The sequence below is a fragment of the Paralichthys olivaceus genome, chromosome 1, assembly GCF_024713975.1.
Source record: "Paralichthys olivaceus isolate ysfri-2021 chromosome 1, ASM2471397v2, whole genome shotgun sequence".
NCBI lineage: Eukaryota > Metazoa > Chordata > Actinopteri > Pleuronectiformes > Paralichthyidae > Paralichthys > Paralichthys olivaceus.
Genome location: NC_091093.1, coordinates 28,677,889 through 28,695,417, shown reverse-complemented (window position 1 = coordinate 28,695,417; position 17,529 = coordinate 28,677,889). Strand labels below are relative to the sequence as shown.

Below are 17,529 nucleotides of genomic sequence, written 5' to 3'. Positions count from 1 at the left end.
AGTTTTAACAAGTAGCTGAATATTTAAAATGTCAAATTAATTCATGAATTCAAGTTATGTATGAAGAGGAATTATGTTAAATTAGAATTAAATGAGATAAATCGTGTATAAATGTTGTATTATAGATATGAGATCTACAAAAGTCAGTCAGTGAACTGACCTCAGAGTCTCCAGTGGACAGGTTGGACTCTGTAGAAAACCACACAGCTCCTTCACTCCTGAGTCCTGCAGCTCGTTGTGACTCAGATCCAGTTCTCTCAGATGAGAGGGGTTTGACCTCAGAGCTGAAGCCAGAGAAGAACAGCTGATCTCTGACAGACTGCAGTGATTCAACCTGAATAAAGAAATGTGAATATTTGAATGTGTCCTCCTGTTATTGTGGATCGTCATCATGTCAACACAGACTCTCAACATGCTGCTGACCTCAGTCCAGTCTGTGACCTGAAGATAAATATCACATCAGACATGTTGGACCATTGTTTCATTCATCACCTTCTTCTCTGTGTGTTTGGTCACTGAGTAGGTTTGTGTCATTAAACACTGTTTAAAGTAGAGATGGCTCCTGACAGTCACTTCCTGTTTGGTTCTATACTCATCAACTGTCCAACGTGCTTCAATAAGAACGTGTCTTATTATTGAGAACCTGAGGAGAGAGAGATATACTTAACACTACTCGTCAAACTCGAGTTGACAAAGAGATGGCACTTTGTTGCAGGAGAACTCAGTATGTAAAACATCCAAAGAATTTTTTTATACAACAGGTCTGTATGTATTGCTCCTCTCTACAGACAGAGGCCCAAATACGTCAAATGATGCAGAAAAATAAATGGGTAAAACAGCCAATGAGAGACGGGGGGCGTGTGAATTCAGTTTGTAGGATTCCTTTAAATCGAGTGCGCGTCCGAGAACGACTCAAAGACCATCTTGGTGAAAAACCAGAAACTTGTCGGTGCAAAGATCTGAACCTGGCGTGACCAGCCACGAAGATTCTGACTTGAGCCGCGAAGACGTGCAGAATGTGCAGCAGGAGAGACCCGTCACCTCTCTGATATGTGAGACGCCCGTGACCATCTTTCAAGCATCTGTGCCGGATGCAATCACCCCCGGTCGAGGTGTTCCAGTTCTGGAATCAAATCTTTACCTTTAGCGGTCATGGTTAGTAGTTATTATGTTAGTACCTCCTCCGCCTCCACCTCATCCAACGTGGCGACCGTTTCCCGCGAGCGGTTCAACGATCTGGAGCTGAGACAAGTGTTCACTGTTCCCCCTTCTAGAAACATTCCGAATCTTGCTCAATTTTACGATGATGTGATGTTGATCCTGAGAGATATGGCTGATACCGTCAGAGCACAGGTCAGACGTCATGATGTGATTCAGCTAGAGTTGATTGGTGAGAATGTTCAGAATCACGTGGTTGTGACTGTTGAGGATGAAAGTGGTGATGCTGTCCTGCCTGCTTTTGAGGGTTTATTAGAACAGTTAGTACAATCTAATGCTGATATTGCTTCAGATGCTAGGTTGGAATTAGTTGTTCAGGTGGTGCATGATCCTAGAGGGGGTGTTAAACGCAAGCTGGTAAATACTTTAGACTGCGAAATATTGCATATTAAAAGACGTCATCTATACATTATAGATAATCTCAATAATCAGTTGTGCTTTGCCATCAACCTGGCTCACAGATCACCAGGCCTTAGAACGAGGGAGGGAGCTGCAGAGACTTACCGGTCTGAGCGATCAGACCCCTGTCGGCTTTAGTGACGTGTGCAAATTTGAAGCCATTCTGAACCGTAAAATTGTTATTTTTTACAGAACCCCAGACCAACAACCACTCTCTCAATTTGAAACCGCCTTTGCTGATAGATCCCATCCTCTGTTTCTCTTTTCATTCCAGAACCATTATTATGGTATAAAAAACCTCAAAGATTTTCTGGGGGTTAACTATGTCTGCCATTACTGTTACAAAAGCTATCTGCAACCCTACGCACACCAGTGCAAAGGTCACTGCTCTGTCTGTAACGACCCCGAATGTACTAAGCAGCCACTCCAACCTGTAACATGCACCGACTGTAACAGGACGTGCCGTACGACTTTGTGTCTTGACCGGCTCAAAGCGTCTAGAGTCAGAGCTTTGGTGAGAAAAGCAGCAGCATTTGTGATACCATTAAAAAATGTCAGACCTGCAAAAGAAATTACTACACACCTCAAAGTAAAGTGGGCCAAGGTCACAAATGCATGCGGCCTAAATGTCACATCTGTGGAGAGAAACTAGTCTCAGGCACTCATGATCATCACTGCTTCATGCAGCCTCTACCTCCGACTACGGATCACGCAGAGAAATTGATTTTTTACGATTTTGAAACGTTTGTGGTTCAGCAAAATGTGCACAAACCTTTCCTTGTCTGTACCAAAACGATAAGTGGCGTACGCTGGTCGTCTTACGGATTAGACTGTGTCAGGGACTTTCTCCTGCAATTCAGGAGGTCCATGTACCAGAACACTGTATTTGTGGCCAACAATGCTAAAGGTTTTGACAGCTATTTAATCCTAAACATCATGATAGAGATGGGATTGCGACCTTCTCTCATCATGCAGGGCAGTAAAATTCTCTGCTTTCAGGACCCTGAATTTAAATTTAAATTTAAAATTCATCGACTCTTTGTCGTTCCTCACCATGCGTCTCAGCGCCATGCCCAAGGCGTTAGGTTTTTCTGATCAGACAAGGGTCATTTCCCTCACGGTTTCAGTTCAGAAAAGAACTTGCACTACGTGGGGGCCTACCCTACGCCGCAGGATTACTGTGTGGAACGCATGACTCCTCCTCAGCAGGAAGAGTTTTACGATTGGTACAGATAGGCGAGTCAGGGTACGTTTCACTTTGAGAAAGAAGCTCTGAGGTACTGTAAAAATGACGTCGATATTCTTGACAAGGGTTGTATCATGTTCAGAAAACAGTTCCTCGATGACACAGCCGTCGATCCTTTCAGCAGCATCACCATCGCTTCAGCCTGCATGAAGGTATTTCTTACCAACTTCCTCCCTCCTAAAACTCTGGCTATACCTTCGCCAGATAATTACAAACAACAGACCAAAAGCTACTCCCACGCCTCCATACAGTGGTTGGAGTGGGTAGCGCGCAGCACTAATGTTTTCATCCAGCATGCGTTAAACAGGGGTGAGAAGCAAGTAGGGCCTTACCATGTTGACGGTTATGCAGAAATAGAGGGTGTTAAATATGCATGGGAGTTTCTGCGTTGCTTTTACCACGGCTGTCCCTGTTGTTTCAACCCCCGCGACACCTGCCCTCTGAGGTGCGTCCCCTTTGAGGAGTTGTTCGCGGAGAGTGAGGAGAAAATGCGGGCCTTAAAATCTGATCATGGCCTCCAGACGGTTGTCCTGTAGGAACACGAATGGGTGGCTATGAAAAGTACGCACGCAGGCGTTAAAGCCTTTCTCCAGATTTTCCTCCCACCCAAACTTCTGTGCCCCCGTGACGCTCTTTTGGAGGTACAACGAGCGCTGTGAGGCTGAGGTACACGGCAGGGCCTCACGAAACTGTGCATTATGTAGACGTCACTTCTCTCTCTGAACTGCAGCTACGCTTACCCTCTAGGTCACCCTACCATCATCCACCAAGACTATGAGGCCCCTCAAAACTACTTTGGGTTCATCAAAGTCACCATCCACCCCCCTAGAGCACTCTTGTTTCCAGTGCTACCATACAAAACATCACACAGTAAATTGGTGTTCACCCTCTGCCGTACCTGCGCTGAAGTTAACCATCAGACAGGTCCTTGTAGACACGATGAGCAGGCTAGAGCGTTGACGGGTGTGTGGGTTAGCGTTGAAGTCAACAAGGCTCTTGAGTTAGGGTATCGAGTGGGTAAGATGATTGAAGTATGGCACTTTGACCGGCGTGGCGATTCCATTTTTATCGGCTACATGCACACCTTCTTAAAAGGTAAGCAGGAGGCCTCAGGCTACCCACCCGAGGCCTCTGATCAGGAGAGCAGAGAAAAGTACATCAGGGAGTACAAGCTGCATCAGGGTGTACAGCTAGACGCAGCCAAGATTGAGGTGAACCCCGCGAAGAGACAGGTGTCCAAATTGTGTCCCAACAGCTTCTGGGGAAAGTTTGTGCAGAGAGGCAATCTGACTCAGACCACCCTGGTCAGCGAACCTGAAGATTTTCTCCGCTTCATCTTTTCCGGTCAGTACAGAGTTAAATATTTCAGTTTTCTGAACGACAAAACCGTGATGATTCAGTGGAATTACCACGAGCGGTGTGTCGTGTCTCCGGGTAGAGCCAACAATGTCTTTATCGCTGCATTCACCACCGCTTATGCCCATCTCAAACTTTACAGCTACCTGGAGCAGGTGCAGGGGAATGTCCTCTACATGGATACTGATAGTCTTATCTATGTAGTAAAAGAAGGGGATTCCCCTCTGAAATTGGGTAACTATCTGGGTGATTTGACTGATGAGTTGGACGGGGACACCATTCAGGAGTTTGCAGCCGCTGGTCCCAAAAGTTACGCGTACCAGACTAGGGATAAGAAAAAGGTGGTATTGCGTGTTAAAGGTATCACCCAGACCAGAGAGTGCTGTGAGCATGTCAACTTTGACAGCGTCAGGGAGTTGGTGGAGGGTTACCTCGAGGGGCGTGATTGAGACCCCCCAGCATAACATCTGATGTGATAAGAAGGGCTTTCTCTTGAAAAACTCCACATTTCAAAAAAAGTTTAGAGTAGTTTAGCGACGGTACAACTCTGCCATTTGGATATTAGTGCAGAATAGGAGGAGGAGAAAAAAACCAAAAAACAAACCATCAGACAGATCAAAAAAAAAATTTAAAAAATAAAAATGTCACACCCTGCTCACATGGAGGAAGTTCATTTTGATCCGCGATTTGCCACACCCTTTTAATGTATGATTGTAGGACCCAGTGGGTGTGGTAAAACTTATTTTGTAAAAAGTGTCATTGAGTAATGTGAACATGTGATGAATGTTGTTCCTGAAAATATTGTCTGGATTTATACTTCTTTTCAACCCATGTATGCTGAATTGCAAAATGTGAATAAAAAAATTAAGTTTGTGGAAGGACTGCCCGATTCTTTTGATGACACAGAGCTGTTTCCTCCTGATCAGAACCATTTTACTCAGTATAGACATCATAGAAATATAAGTGTTTTTATGTTGACGCAAAATGTATTTCACAGGGGTAAACACAGCCGTACAATGAGTTTGAACAGTAATTATCTGGTGTTGTTTAAAAACCCTTGGGATAAATTACAGATGAATATATTGAAAAAAAAATCTTCCCATCACAAAAAGCTTTCTTTTTAGAGAGTTTTGAAGATGCCACCAAAGACCCCTGTATTTAATCGTCGATCTCACGCCATCCTGCCCAGAGCCGTACAGGTTGAGGACGGGAATACTACCTCCACAGTGGCCAGTCGTATATGTCCCCAGAACCAAGTAAGTCGTCATCAACACAAGCATGTTGGCGCGTATAAGCAGAAATGCACCCTTAATTAAGGCTCTGTACCACGCCACGCCTTGTAAACGTAAAGACATTCTGGCTCACTCTTCCCCCGACTTTCTCCAAGCTCTGAGTGAGATTGCATTGAATCTTTTAAAAGGGAACATTCCTCTGTCTTCTCCTCAATTCAAAAACTGAAAAGACGACGAAAAATTATCAAACTACTGTCTGATAAAAAGACTAGCCTCAAACATAAACGTCGAACCTTGATGAAACAGTCGGGAGGATTTATTTTACCTCTGCTTTCAGCTGTCGTGCCCATCCTCGGAAATTTAATAGGAGGACTTGTGAGTAGAAAGTGAAGAAAAAGACATGTCTCTGAAAACGTCGCAAAAAATGTTTCTGGTCACACCCCACCAGTTAAACCGGCTGACTCAACCAGAATCCTCCATCAGACAAACGGCTAAAGATGATTTAGACGCGAAAATGAAAGGGATATTAAATGAGCAGGGGCTGAGTTCATATGAAAAAATTTAAAAATACGACACATTGCTGCAGAAATATCTCACCCTGATGAAACAAGGTCAAAAGGAGGAGTGACTTTAACTCTGCAACGCGACGTGAGAGACGATCCGACGGACCAAGCCCCACCGCCGCATGGCGACCATCTTCCTGACACGGAGCGGACTACACCCACAGAAATCACAGAAATCCCAAAAGAACTAAATGTACCAAAATTGTTTGTTTTTTCTCATTAAAGGCTTTATTGATCACACACAGTCTACAGAGAGTTATTTTCACAAGATACATGATGTCTCATTATGATTTAAGATCATTCACATTCTGTAACATTGATTAAACATTTGTAAAGAACAACTACCGTGGTTAAAACATCTGACGTTTCAATTTCTGATACACCTCCGATATTTCTTCACAAATTGTGATACAGTCTGATCATTTTTTAACACATTGTCGTCATACAGAGACAGCGCTCGCTCAAAGGATAATCCGCAGGCCCTGTGGCAGAGATAATAAACGCAGTGTTGACCGCATACAGTGGACAGGGTGTTTTGAAATTGACGGTTGTGGTACAATATCCGGTGAGAACGCTGCTCCAAAAATTGTAAAATGCTCGAGGGGTAGTGAGCAAAGTCCGGGGGGAAACCGTAAGAATCAAAAAAGGTGGCTACCCCTCCCTCTTCCAAAGTCAAAGAGAGCCAGTGCTCACCGGGCATGTGCGAGGGGTGTGTGTTGACGATAAAGTAGGCGGGGGTGTCAAAGGCACGTGTCAGTAAGGGTAGCTGATCACAGGCCCACACGCCACAGAATACATCTCCTAGCAGACGGTGTAAAAGATTTTCCAGTTCATGATAATTCATTTTTTAATAATAATCCTCCCATATCCGGCTGCTGGTAAACAGGGAAGTAATTTTTTCTTCAATTTCCTCCATTTTCTCGCTCCACGCAGCTATTGGCAGGTTTAACAGTGTCTGGAACACACCGCACTCTGAATTAAAACTCTCCAGGATAAAGTATTCCGCAGGTTCTCTCTCTCTGAAGGTCCGGAGAGTGGCAGGCAAAAACCAGCGACCGGAGGGACAGGTTCTAGATTGCCAGACCGCTTTGAAAGTGGTTTCGACCTCCATTCTGCGCTGTTTTGCGACTACAGGAACTTCTTTATCCGCGGAAGACTCTGTCAGGGTGAATATAGTGTTGCGATTCTGTATCACCAGTCTCAGCACTCCCCAGTCGTTGGAATTCAGCATCCCCACAGCACTCAGAGGCGGCTGTGATTCATCCTTATCCCTCTGATACAACCACAGCTCACCCGTCTCGTACTTGAACACATAGCCCCAGTAGCCTTGCGCGCCGTATGGCTCCAGAGACCATTCCTCACGCAGAGAATCGCCTGGGGGTGATTGCATCCGGCACAGATAGACAACGCTCCTCTTTGGAGCGTCTGAGATGGTTCTTGATTCTTGAAAGATGGTCACGGGCGTCTCACATATCAGAGAGGTGATGGGTCTCTCATGCTGCACATTCTGCACGTCTTCGCGGCTCGAGTCAGAATCTTCGTGGCTGGTCACGCCAGGTTCAGATGGCCAAGATGGTCTTTGAGTCGTTCTCGGACGCGCACTCGATTTAAAGGAATCGTACAAACTGAATTCACACGCCCCCCGTCTCTCATTGGCTGTTTTACCCATTTATTTTTTTATTTTTCTGCATCATTTGACGTATTTGGGCCTCTATCTCTCTGTCTGTAGAGAGGAGCAATACATACAGACCTGTTGTATAAAAAATTCTTTGGATGTTTTACATACTGAGTTCTCCTGCAACAAAGTGCCATCTCTTTGATCTCACCCCGTATCTGTTTTTTATGCCCCCCTTTATGACCCCCCTCCATTTTTTTTTATGACCCCCCAGTTCCTACCCCCCTGACAGGTCGTAAAACTGTCAACTCGAGTTTGACGAGTAGTGTTAAGTATATCTCTCTGAGGAGGACGAGTGCTCGGCCTCAGTCCACATGTTATTCACTGACACTAGTGATCAGGAGCAGGTGTGTGCAGGTGAATGGAGTTGGGCTGATGAGGTGGACGTGACTGACAGGCTGGGTGAGGGACAGATGACTGAGGGACAGTGAGCAGAGCAGAACTGAGACAATTCAATTTAAATAGATAATGACCAAAGAAGAAAGAATGTTGGAAAAGTGAACATTCAAGGATTTAAGGACCTGACCTCAGAGTCTCCAGTCGACAGTTTGGACTCTCCAGTCCAGCACACAGCAGCTTCACTCCTGAGTCCTTCAGGTCGTTGAAGCTCAGATCCAGATCTCTCAGATGTGAGGGGTCTGACTTCAGAGCTGAAGCCACGACTTCACAGTGAGTCTCTGAGAGTCCACAACCAACAAATCTGTAATTAAAGAAAATATCAAATCTGTGAGAATAAAATCAGAAAACACAACATTCATACAAAACGTGATCATGTGACCCTCACCCTGGTAAATCCTCTTTTTGCCTCATGAACATTTTATCTTAAAAACACCTCAAGAGAATCCTTTCAGATCTGGTACAAGCGTTCATTCAGACTAACAGAGGAACTCATTAGATTCAGGTGGTCAAAGGTCAAAGGTCAAGGTCACAAAACATGTTTTTGGCCTCTTAAACACGACATCTCAAGTCTGTCTTTAGGGAATTTCTTCACATTTTGACCAGTTGGACTTAAAGATAAACTGATTACATTTCAGTGGTCAAAGGTCAAAGGTTACAGTGACCTGATATTATTGTGAATGCAGTATGTCAGGAACCTGGAGGGACTGACACTGCACTGGTTGGTGGTGGCGTACAAACTCTGGGTGGTAATTCTAGTTTGACAAGAAGGAAGAATAAACGATATTTCCAGTTCTGCTTCTTCAGTTGAAAGGAACAGTCAGTGATTCATCCAAAACACTTATTCAGTGATTGTCTCCAGCAGGGGGCAGATCATTGGAAGAGGCAAACACACATGTTGTTGATCTACAGCAAATTAATATTAACATAAGTCAAAGAAACACGATATGGGAGAGTATCTGAGAGAAAGTAACAAAACAAAAAGAACAACCGATGAAATTAAAAGATGGCAGGACATGAGAAGTAGAAGAAAAGAAAAAACAGGGTCATAATAAAACTTCTGCAAATAAAACAGGTGGGGGGCTGGTGGAAGAGATGCCTCTGACCAATATTGCACAGGAGGTGAGAGCCGTGTCCTCTGTGGCACGAGTGCTCAGACGCAACACTCGGGCCATTGTAGCGCACATGGAGCGCACACCAGGCAGCTGGTCAGCTGTATCTGGTGACGATGGCCATCAGTGCACTGACAAGAGAGGGATTATTTATGCTTCTTTCAATACAACATGCTAACACAAGCAGAAAAAACCTGTTCTCTCCGTCTTCTTCCATGCTGTCTCCCCCTCACCACAATAACTGCAGCCGTCTGTGCATAACGCTATGCAGATCAGCACCCGCCTTTAAAATGTGCTAAATATAGACACGGTCACAACCACTGCAATTTTTTTCAGGCATTGTAAATCACATTACATGTGCTAAGTTAAAGTATTTACATCTACTCCTCCCAAATATTTGCACACTCGGGGAGAAACACCCCAATATTGTATATTCATTCATGCAAACGTACTAAATGAACAGTGTGTGTTATTCTGCATGAATCCTCAGTGCGCACTGTTAGTAGATCAGCTTGCAGGTTTTTACACAAGCAAACCTTAAGTGGATCAGGTCCTATGTGTATTTAAAGAACGACTCATCTGCACTGATTGAACATGTTATTGATCATGTCTGGACTCACAGAGCCTTCCTGCAGTTCCTCACAGCTGGGATCAGTCTCCGTCGACCCTGGTCTGATGTGTTGAACTTCTCCAGGTCCAACGCATCCAGAACCTCCTCTGACATCTGCAGCATGTAGGCCAGAGCTGAGCAGTGGATCTCAGAGAGTTTCTCCTTTGATTTGTTCTCTGACGTCAGGAACTGTTGCATCTGCTGATGTACTGAGTGGTCGTTCATCTCAGTCAGACAGTGGAAGATGTTGATGCTTCTGTCAGGAGAAATGTCATCACTCTGCATCTCCTTCAGGTTGTTGATGATTCTCTGGATGATCTCTGGATTGTTCTCTGTTCGACCCAGCAGGCCTCCTAAGACTCTCTGGTTGGACTCCAGACTGAGGCCGTGAAGGAAGCGAACAAACAGATCCAGATGACCATTTTTACTGGTGAGGGATTTCTCCATAGTTCTCTTCAGGAGGTCATCCAGGGAGAAGGTGTTGTCTGTGTTCCCATATGTTCCCAAGACATTCTTGAGTTCTTCTGTGTTCCTCTTGGTGTAACAGTGGAACATGTAGACTGCAGCCAGAAACTCCTGAACGCTCAGATGAACAAAGCAGTAGACTGATTTCTGGAAGATCACACACTCTCTTCTGAAGATCTCAGTACAAACTCCTGAGTACACCGAGGCCTCTGTGACATTAAGACCACACTGCTCCAGGTCTTCTTGGTAGAACATGATGTTTCCTTCCTCCAGATGTTTAAGTGCCAGCCTCCCCAGCTTCAGAAGAACGTCCCTGTCAGCCTCCGTCAGCTGCTGTGGACTCGTCTCATGTCCTCCACCGTACTTGTTGTTCTTCCTCTTTGTCTGAACCAGCAGGAAGTGTGAGTACAGGTCAGTCAGGGTCTTGGGCAGCTCTCCTCTCTGGTCTGTGGTCAACATGTGCTCCAGAACTGTAGCACTGATCCAGCAGAAGACTGGGATTTGACACATGATGTGGAGGCTCCTGGACGTCTTGATGTGTGAGATGATTCTGCTGCTCAGCTCCTCATCACTGATTCTCCTCCTGAAGTACTCCTCCTTCTGGGCGTCGGTGAAGCCTCGTACTTCTGTCACCCTGTCAACACATGTAGGAGGGATCTGATTGGCCGCCGCAGGTCGGGAGGTTATCCAGACGAGAGCCGAGGGAAGCAGATTCCCCTGGATGAGGTTTGTCAGCAGCACGTTGACTGATGACCTCTGTGTGACCTCAGACACGACCTCCCTGTGGTTGAAGTCCAGAGAAAGTCTGCTTTCATCCAGGCCGTCAAAGATGATCACAGGTTTACAGACAGCGAGCGTCTCTGCCGTGAGCTTCTGTAATGTTGGATGGAAAACACGGAGCAGCGTGAGAAGACTGTGCTGCTCGTCTCTCACCAGGTTCAGCTCCCTGAACGAAAGCACAGCCAGCAGACCCACATCTTGGTTTTCTAAACCCTCTGCCCAGTCCAGAGTGAACTTCTGCACCGAGAAGGTTTTTCCAACGCCAGCGACGCCGTTGGTCAGGACGACTCTGATGCTGCTCTGCTGGTCAGTGAAGGCTTTAAAGATGTCGTGGCACTTGATGGGAGTGTCGTGGAGGCTCTTCCTCTTGGAAGCCGTCTCAAGCTGCCTCACCTCATGTTGAGTATTAACCTCTTCACTCTGTCCCTCTGTGATGTAGAGCTCAGTGTAGATCCTGTTGAGGAGGGTTCTACTTCCTGTTTCCTCAGTTCCTTCAGTCACATGTTCACATCTCCTCCTCAGACTGATCTTATGTTGGTCTAAAACCTCCTGCAGACCCCGATCTGCTGAAAGACAAGAAACAACTTGAGACTAAAGACAGAGAATCTGAGAATCTGCTGATTGTTTTCATCAGATACAGAAAAACTATAGAAAATCAAAGCTTTTGAACTTTGTGCTTTTATAACCAAGTGAAATGTTGATGCTGTATGAAGGAACAAAATCAAACATGTGCTGTTGTCAGAAGTGAAGACATCAGCAGACACATGTACAGTGCAGCTCTGACCGGCTGTCTGAGCTCCAGCTCCTCTTCTGGATCTTTGTCCACACTGGGGACAGGAGGAGTCTCCTGAAGAACCAGACTGGTCCCAGTATGAGGTGATGCACTGTCTGCAGAACCAGTGTCCACAGCTGGTGGAGACTGGATCCTTCAGGACGTCCTGACACGAAGCACAGCGGGACGACTGCTCCTCCTCAGAAACATGACTCCTCCTCCTCCTCTCTCTGTGAAGACATGTCCTGATAAGTCAAATGTCACAGTCACAGGTCGTCATCACTTCAGTCAAGGAGGTTTTGTTTCCACCCTGTATGTTTGTGTGTTGGTTGGTTTGTTCGTTAGTGGGATTATAAAAACCACTGAACAGATCACCAGTAAACTTGGTGAAGGATGTGTTCTGTGAACCAGATGTTCAGAGGACTGATGTTTATGAGTGAGTGAAATTTGGTGCAGATCCAAATAAAAATGAGTATGTAGTGAATTTCAAAGTGGTTTCATCAGGAGCGTGTTGGGCCTTGGTGGAGGTCTGAGCTCTTTGAGGGATTCTGAGAGATTAGTCACCAATTTCAATGAAGCTGTGTCCTAATGCAGGGGCCACACTAGAGGAAACTACATCCTCTTCAGATCAGTTCACAGTAGAAACAGTCTCTTACTTTGTGTGTGAGGGTCCAGGTTCATTACTGAAGTCTATAGGAGGAATATCTTTGGACCGGTTACTCTTCAGAGACACACAGCTGAACTCTGGAGACTCTGCTCTCAGTCTTTGGTCCTGACCTCTGCAAACACAAACATGTTTTTATTCAGAACTCATCATTCACTGATTCATTCACTGATTCATTCTCTGAGGATTCAGTTTGGAGGTTCACATGTTTGTAGCAGGTCTCTTACTCTGTGTGTGAGGGTCCAGGTTCATTACTGAAGTTTGGTGGGATTCCTTTGGACCGGTTACTCTTCAGAGACACACAGCTGAACTCTGGAGACTCTGCTCTGTCCTCTTCCTCCTCATAACCACTCATCTTCAGTCTGAGAGGAAAGACACTGACTGTGATCTCAAACACACACAATGAAGACAGGTACGTAAATTCAGTTTTTCCTCAAATATAACAAAGTCAACCTCCTACACTGTCTCCCTGTTGTCATGGTAACCTGAGACAGTTGAAGGTTTATTGTGTTGGACTCAGTCGATCACAGTGTCGAGTCAAACTGTTGATTGACTGACAGAAGTTCATCCTGACTCTTCTTCTCTCGACAGTCCACGTGTAGAAAAACTGACTCAGAGTCAGTGACAGTAAAATACTATTAATGGTTAATATTAATATTGCTCGAACACATATTTATATATCTATGTATATATATATGTTCTGTTATTAAACACTTGATTAAAGGTCCAGTGTGTAGAATTTAGTGACATCTAGTGTTGAAGTGTCGTGTTGCAGCTGAACACCCCTCACCTCACCCTCTCCTTCCAAACATGAAAAAGAACCTGTGGTGAGCTTCAGTTGTCATAAAAACTCGAAAGGTGTTTAGTTTGTTCAGTCTGGACTAATGTTAAAAACATGGCGGCCTCCGTAGAGAGGGTCCCCTCCATGTAAATATAAAGTATTTGAATATAAAGGGGAATTTTCAGGGGTAAAGAAAACTACAGTTCATACAAGAGATGATGAAACAAACTCGTGAAAACATCATGAGGATTATTCTACATTAAATTTTCCAATAGTTCCCTTTCACCTAAATCTTACACACTGGACCTTTAACAGATGTGATGAAGATAAAAAGTAAAATTATGAGTTAACTCTGCTAATGAGTCATTTGAAGACACTTTGTTCCACACCTGCTGTTCACATCTGTCTCTGGTGATCCCATCACATGGAAACTACGTCTGTCACCAGGTGTGAACTGACAAACTTGGAGCTGTGTGATCAGCAGATGGATGTTAACAGCAGGTGAGAGAGTGTGACGGTAAAACTTTCAGAAAGTTGTGTGAACACTCACCTGCTCACTTTTCTTCTCCTGCTCCTCCAAGTGAAAATGGAGTCTGACACTCTCCTGCTCCTTCTATGTGTTGAAGCAGTTCAAAGTCCAGTTCCATGAAGATGAACTGGTTCATGTTCACAGTTCATGTTTTATTGGATCATATATTTATTTAATAATTGATGTAGGATCATGAATCCAGATCTTCACTTTCACACTGAGTCCTGACTGTGAGCGTCTCATGTTACTGAGCTGTAAAATGTTGACTGGTCATTTTTCATGATGTTTACACTTTTTCACAATTGTTAGAACACTTTTTTGAATCCTCCTGTCCTTTTCTCAGAATTCTAAACACAAAACTCTTTTCTCAAACTACATTCACTAAACCTCTGATTCTTTTTGCAAAACCACACCATCGCCTCAAAATAGTTTCACACGTGCTGAAAACCGAAGAATCTTGTCAGATCTTGCACGAATCCGTCAAAATAGAAAAACTGATAAGCTGTCATTAAACACTACACCATAAAACTGAAAACACACTGGTCAAGGCATGTTGCTCATGGAGAAATGTTTATTGGTCACAATAAAGTCCTTTACACAGTTGATCATTGAGCTTCATTGAGCGTCACCCTGTCTTTGGGCTGGGTCAGGCCACAGCACTTCATCGACACCACACGATATATTTGCCTTTGCAAGACAACGGGGGAAAAAAACCCTAGTGTGCCGTACCCAGCCCTGACACATCTCCTCACCAATGTCATCACAGGCTAGTTCCATGGACTCACGAAGATTACTGTGAGTCTGGTGTAGGGCTGTCGCTCGTACACCTTCCACTCTGAACTGGCTTCTATTGGTTGTTATGTTTTCATGACATGAAGAGAAACAAGTGTGATCAATTTGGAATCGTTGTGTTCAATGGATGACACGTGTGTTTCATCTGTGTTCATATTTTCCACTGGTTTTTACCATTATGCATCACAAGTGCATCACAGTGAGAACTGTGTTTAATTGCATGAGAATGTGTTTAGAGTTTTGCAAAAGGAAGGACTGAGATCTGCAAATAGTGCTTTACTAGGTGAAGATAGTTTATGGTTTTGTCAATTCAGTGAATGAGTTTAGACAACTGAGCAATTGATTCACACAACAGGAATTAATGTTTTAGCAATTCAGAAAAACTGTAAATGAGCCTCATAAACTCTGGACTCAAACAGACACTGAGTCACTTCATGAACTGATCAGGTCCTGATCACTAGTGATGAGAGTTTATCAGTTACAGTGAGAGCAGCTCAGAGTGGAGGAGGAAACAGAAGCTAAAGTGAACGGACTCTGCTCCTCTTTTCTTATCTCAATGTGTGAGTCACTGTGAGTGGGTGGGGGTGGGGCCTGTGTGTGTGTAAAGTCCTACTTGCTCTTTTCACCCTCTTCTCCTCATGATTATTAGAACCCGAGCACCGACAGTGTGAAGCCTCTGTTGCTTTTCTTTTGATTATTCAGGCAAATCGTATTTTGACGGCTTGAACATGCTTCAAAACGCAGCAATCTTCACAGGCGTGTCAGGCCTGGTGAAAATGTATGATTCTGGAGTAATTGGAAATGGGTGTGGCAAATGGCTCAACAGCGCCCCCTAAAATGCAGCAATTCCATCTGGTTTAACCGATCTTCACAATTTTGATTGATGCAACAGGAGGTCGGCCATTTTGGCCATTTTACATGTTGTGCATTGTCACGAACTCGTCCTAGAGCTTTCATCAGATCAACTTCAAAGTCAATGAGTGTCATCTCAACTCCATGGAAATTAAAACGACCTACATTTTTGAGTTTTCGGCGTCAAACATTGATTACTCGCCATCAAAACACGAGGTCATTGTATCTCAGACATACATGCTCCCAGCCAGATGTCACCTTCACAGAAACCCTGACTTAAAATCACAGCGCCTCCTGGTGGCCACAGGAAATGCCATTGACCGTTACCATGTCAAACTCTGTCAGAAGGGCCTCAACACATTGATGATGTAAGCATGTGGAAACTGTGAGTTTTCATCGAACACCGTGTTCATGACTTGGCATCAAATTTCAAATACTTGCCGTGACACAAATTTTTCATCGGATCAACTTTAAATAGAATGAGTGTCCTCTTAACTCCATGGAGATCAAATGATATATAAGGTTTTAGTGTATGTTACAAGGAGTGAGCGTGGTGTGGTGTCAAATTTGGATGATTCGCTAAAAAAGGGGGATTCATTATAACTCCTCTGTCCAATCAGCCCCAAACCTGTTTCAGACGATCACAGTCCTGATCAGTCAATATTGACTCATCATCACAGCGCCGTCTGTTGGCGACAGGAAGTGACATGTTTTATACTTTGACGCACTGCTCCTGACTGCTAAGACAAATCATAAGACCTCACTCTTTCTCTCTGTCTCTCTCTTGGACCACTTCTCCCATGAGTCTTTGGTTTATGGTTAGTTAACTTTATTGTTCCACAGGGAAACACACGCATGCACGCATGCACACACACACACACACACACACACACACACACACACACATACACAAACCGGTGTCATTGACTCTGTTTGATAGTTAACTTGACACCTCAGTGATTTCTCAGTTTGGTGCCTGCTCACAGAAACATTGGCAGATTGCTGGACCTCATACAATGCATGCTGGACTTAATTCAATGCATGCTGGACTTCACAAAATGCATGCTGGACTTCACAAAATGCATGCTGGACTACATACAATGCATGCTGGACTTCATACAATGCATGCTGGACTTAATATAATGCATGCTGGACTTCATACAATGCATGCTGGACTTCACACAATGCATGCTGGACTTCATACAATGCATGCTGGACTTCATACAATGCATGCTGGACTTCATACAATACATGCTGGACTTCATACAATGCATGCTGGACTTCATACAATGCATGCTGGACTTCATACAATGCATGCTGGACTTCACAAAATGCATGCTTGACTTCACGCAATGCATGCTGGACTTAATACAATACATGCTGGACTTAATTCAATGCATGCTGGACTTCACAAAATGCATGCTTGACTTCATGCAATGCATGCTGGACTTAATACAATACATGCTGGACTTAATATAATGCATGCTGGACTTCACAAAATGCATGCCGGACTTTACAAAATGCATGCTGGACTTAATATAATGCATGCTGGACTTCATACAATGCATGCTGGACTTAATACAATGCATGCTGGACTTCACCAATGCGTGCTGGACTTCACAAAATGCATGCTGGACTTCATACAATGCATGCTGGACTTCACAAAATGCATGCTAAACTTCATACAATGCATGCTGGACTTAATATAATGCATGCTGGACTTCATACAATGCATGCTGGACTTCATGCAATGCATGCTGGACTTAATACAATACATGCTGGACTTAATTCAATGCATGCTGGACTTCACAAAATGCATGCTGGACTTCACAAAATGCATGCTGGACTTCATACAATGCATGCTGGACTTCATACAATACATGCTGGACTTAATATAATGCATGCTGGACTTCACAAAATGCATGCTGGACTACATACAATGCATGCTGGACTTCATACAATGCATGCTGGACTTCATATAATGCATGCTGGACTTCATACAATGCATGCTGGACTTAATTCAATGCATGCTGGACTTCACAAAATGCATGCTGGACTTAATATAATGCATGCTGGACTTCATACAA

General features: G+C 44.3%; 1 protein-coding gene across 1 annotated transcript in view; it reads right to left on the bottom strand.

Annotated features, from left to right (window-relative positions):
* The window catches only part of LOC138411070 (NACHT, LRR and PYD domains-containing protein 12-like), a 55,410-nt gene that overhangs the window by 20,279 nt on the left and 17,602 nt on the right, over window positions 1-17,529 (bottom strand). Inside the window, exon 10 of the mRNA XM_069529459.1 lies at window positions 161-334. Coding sequence (XP_069385560.1) covers window positions 161-334 — 174 coding nt within the window. The remainder of the gene's footprint in view (window positions 1-160; window positions 335-17,529) is intronic.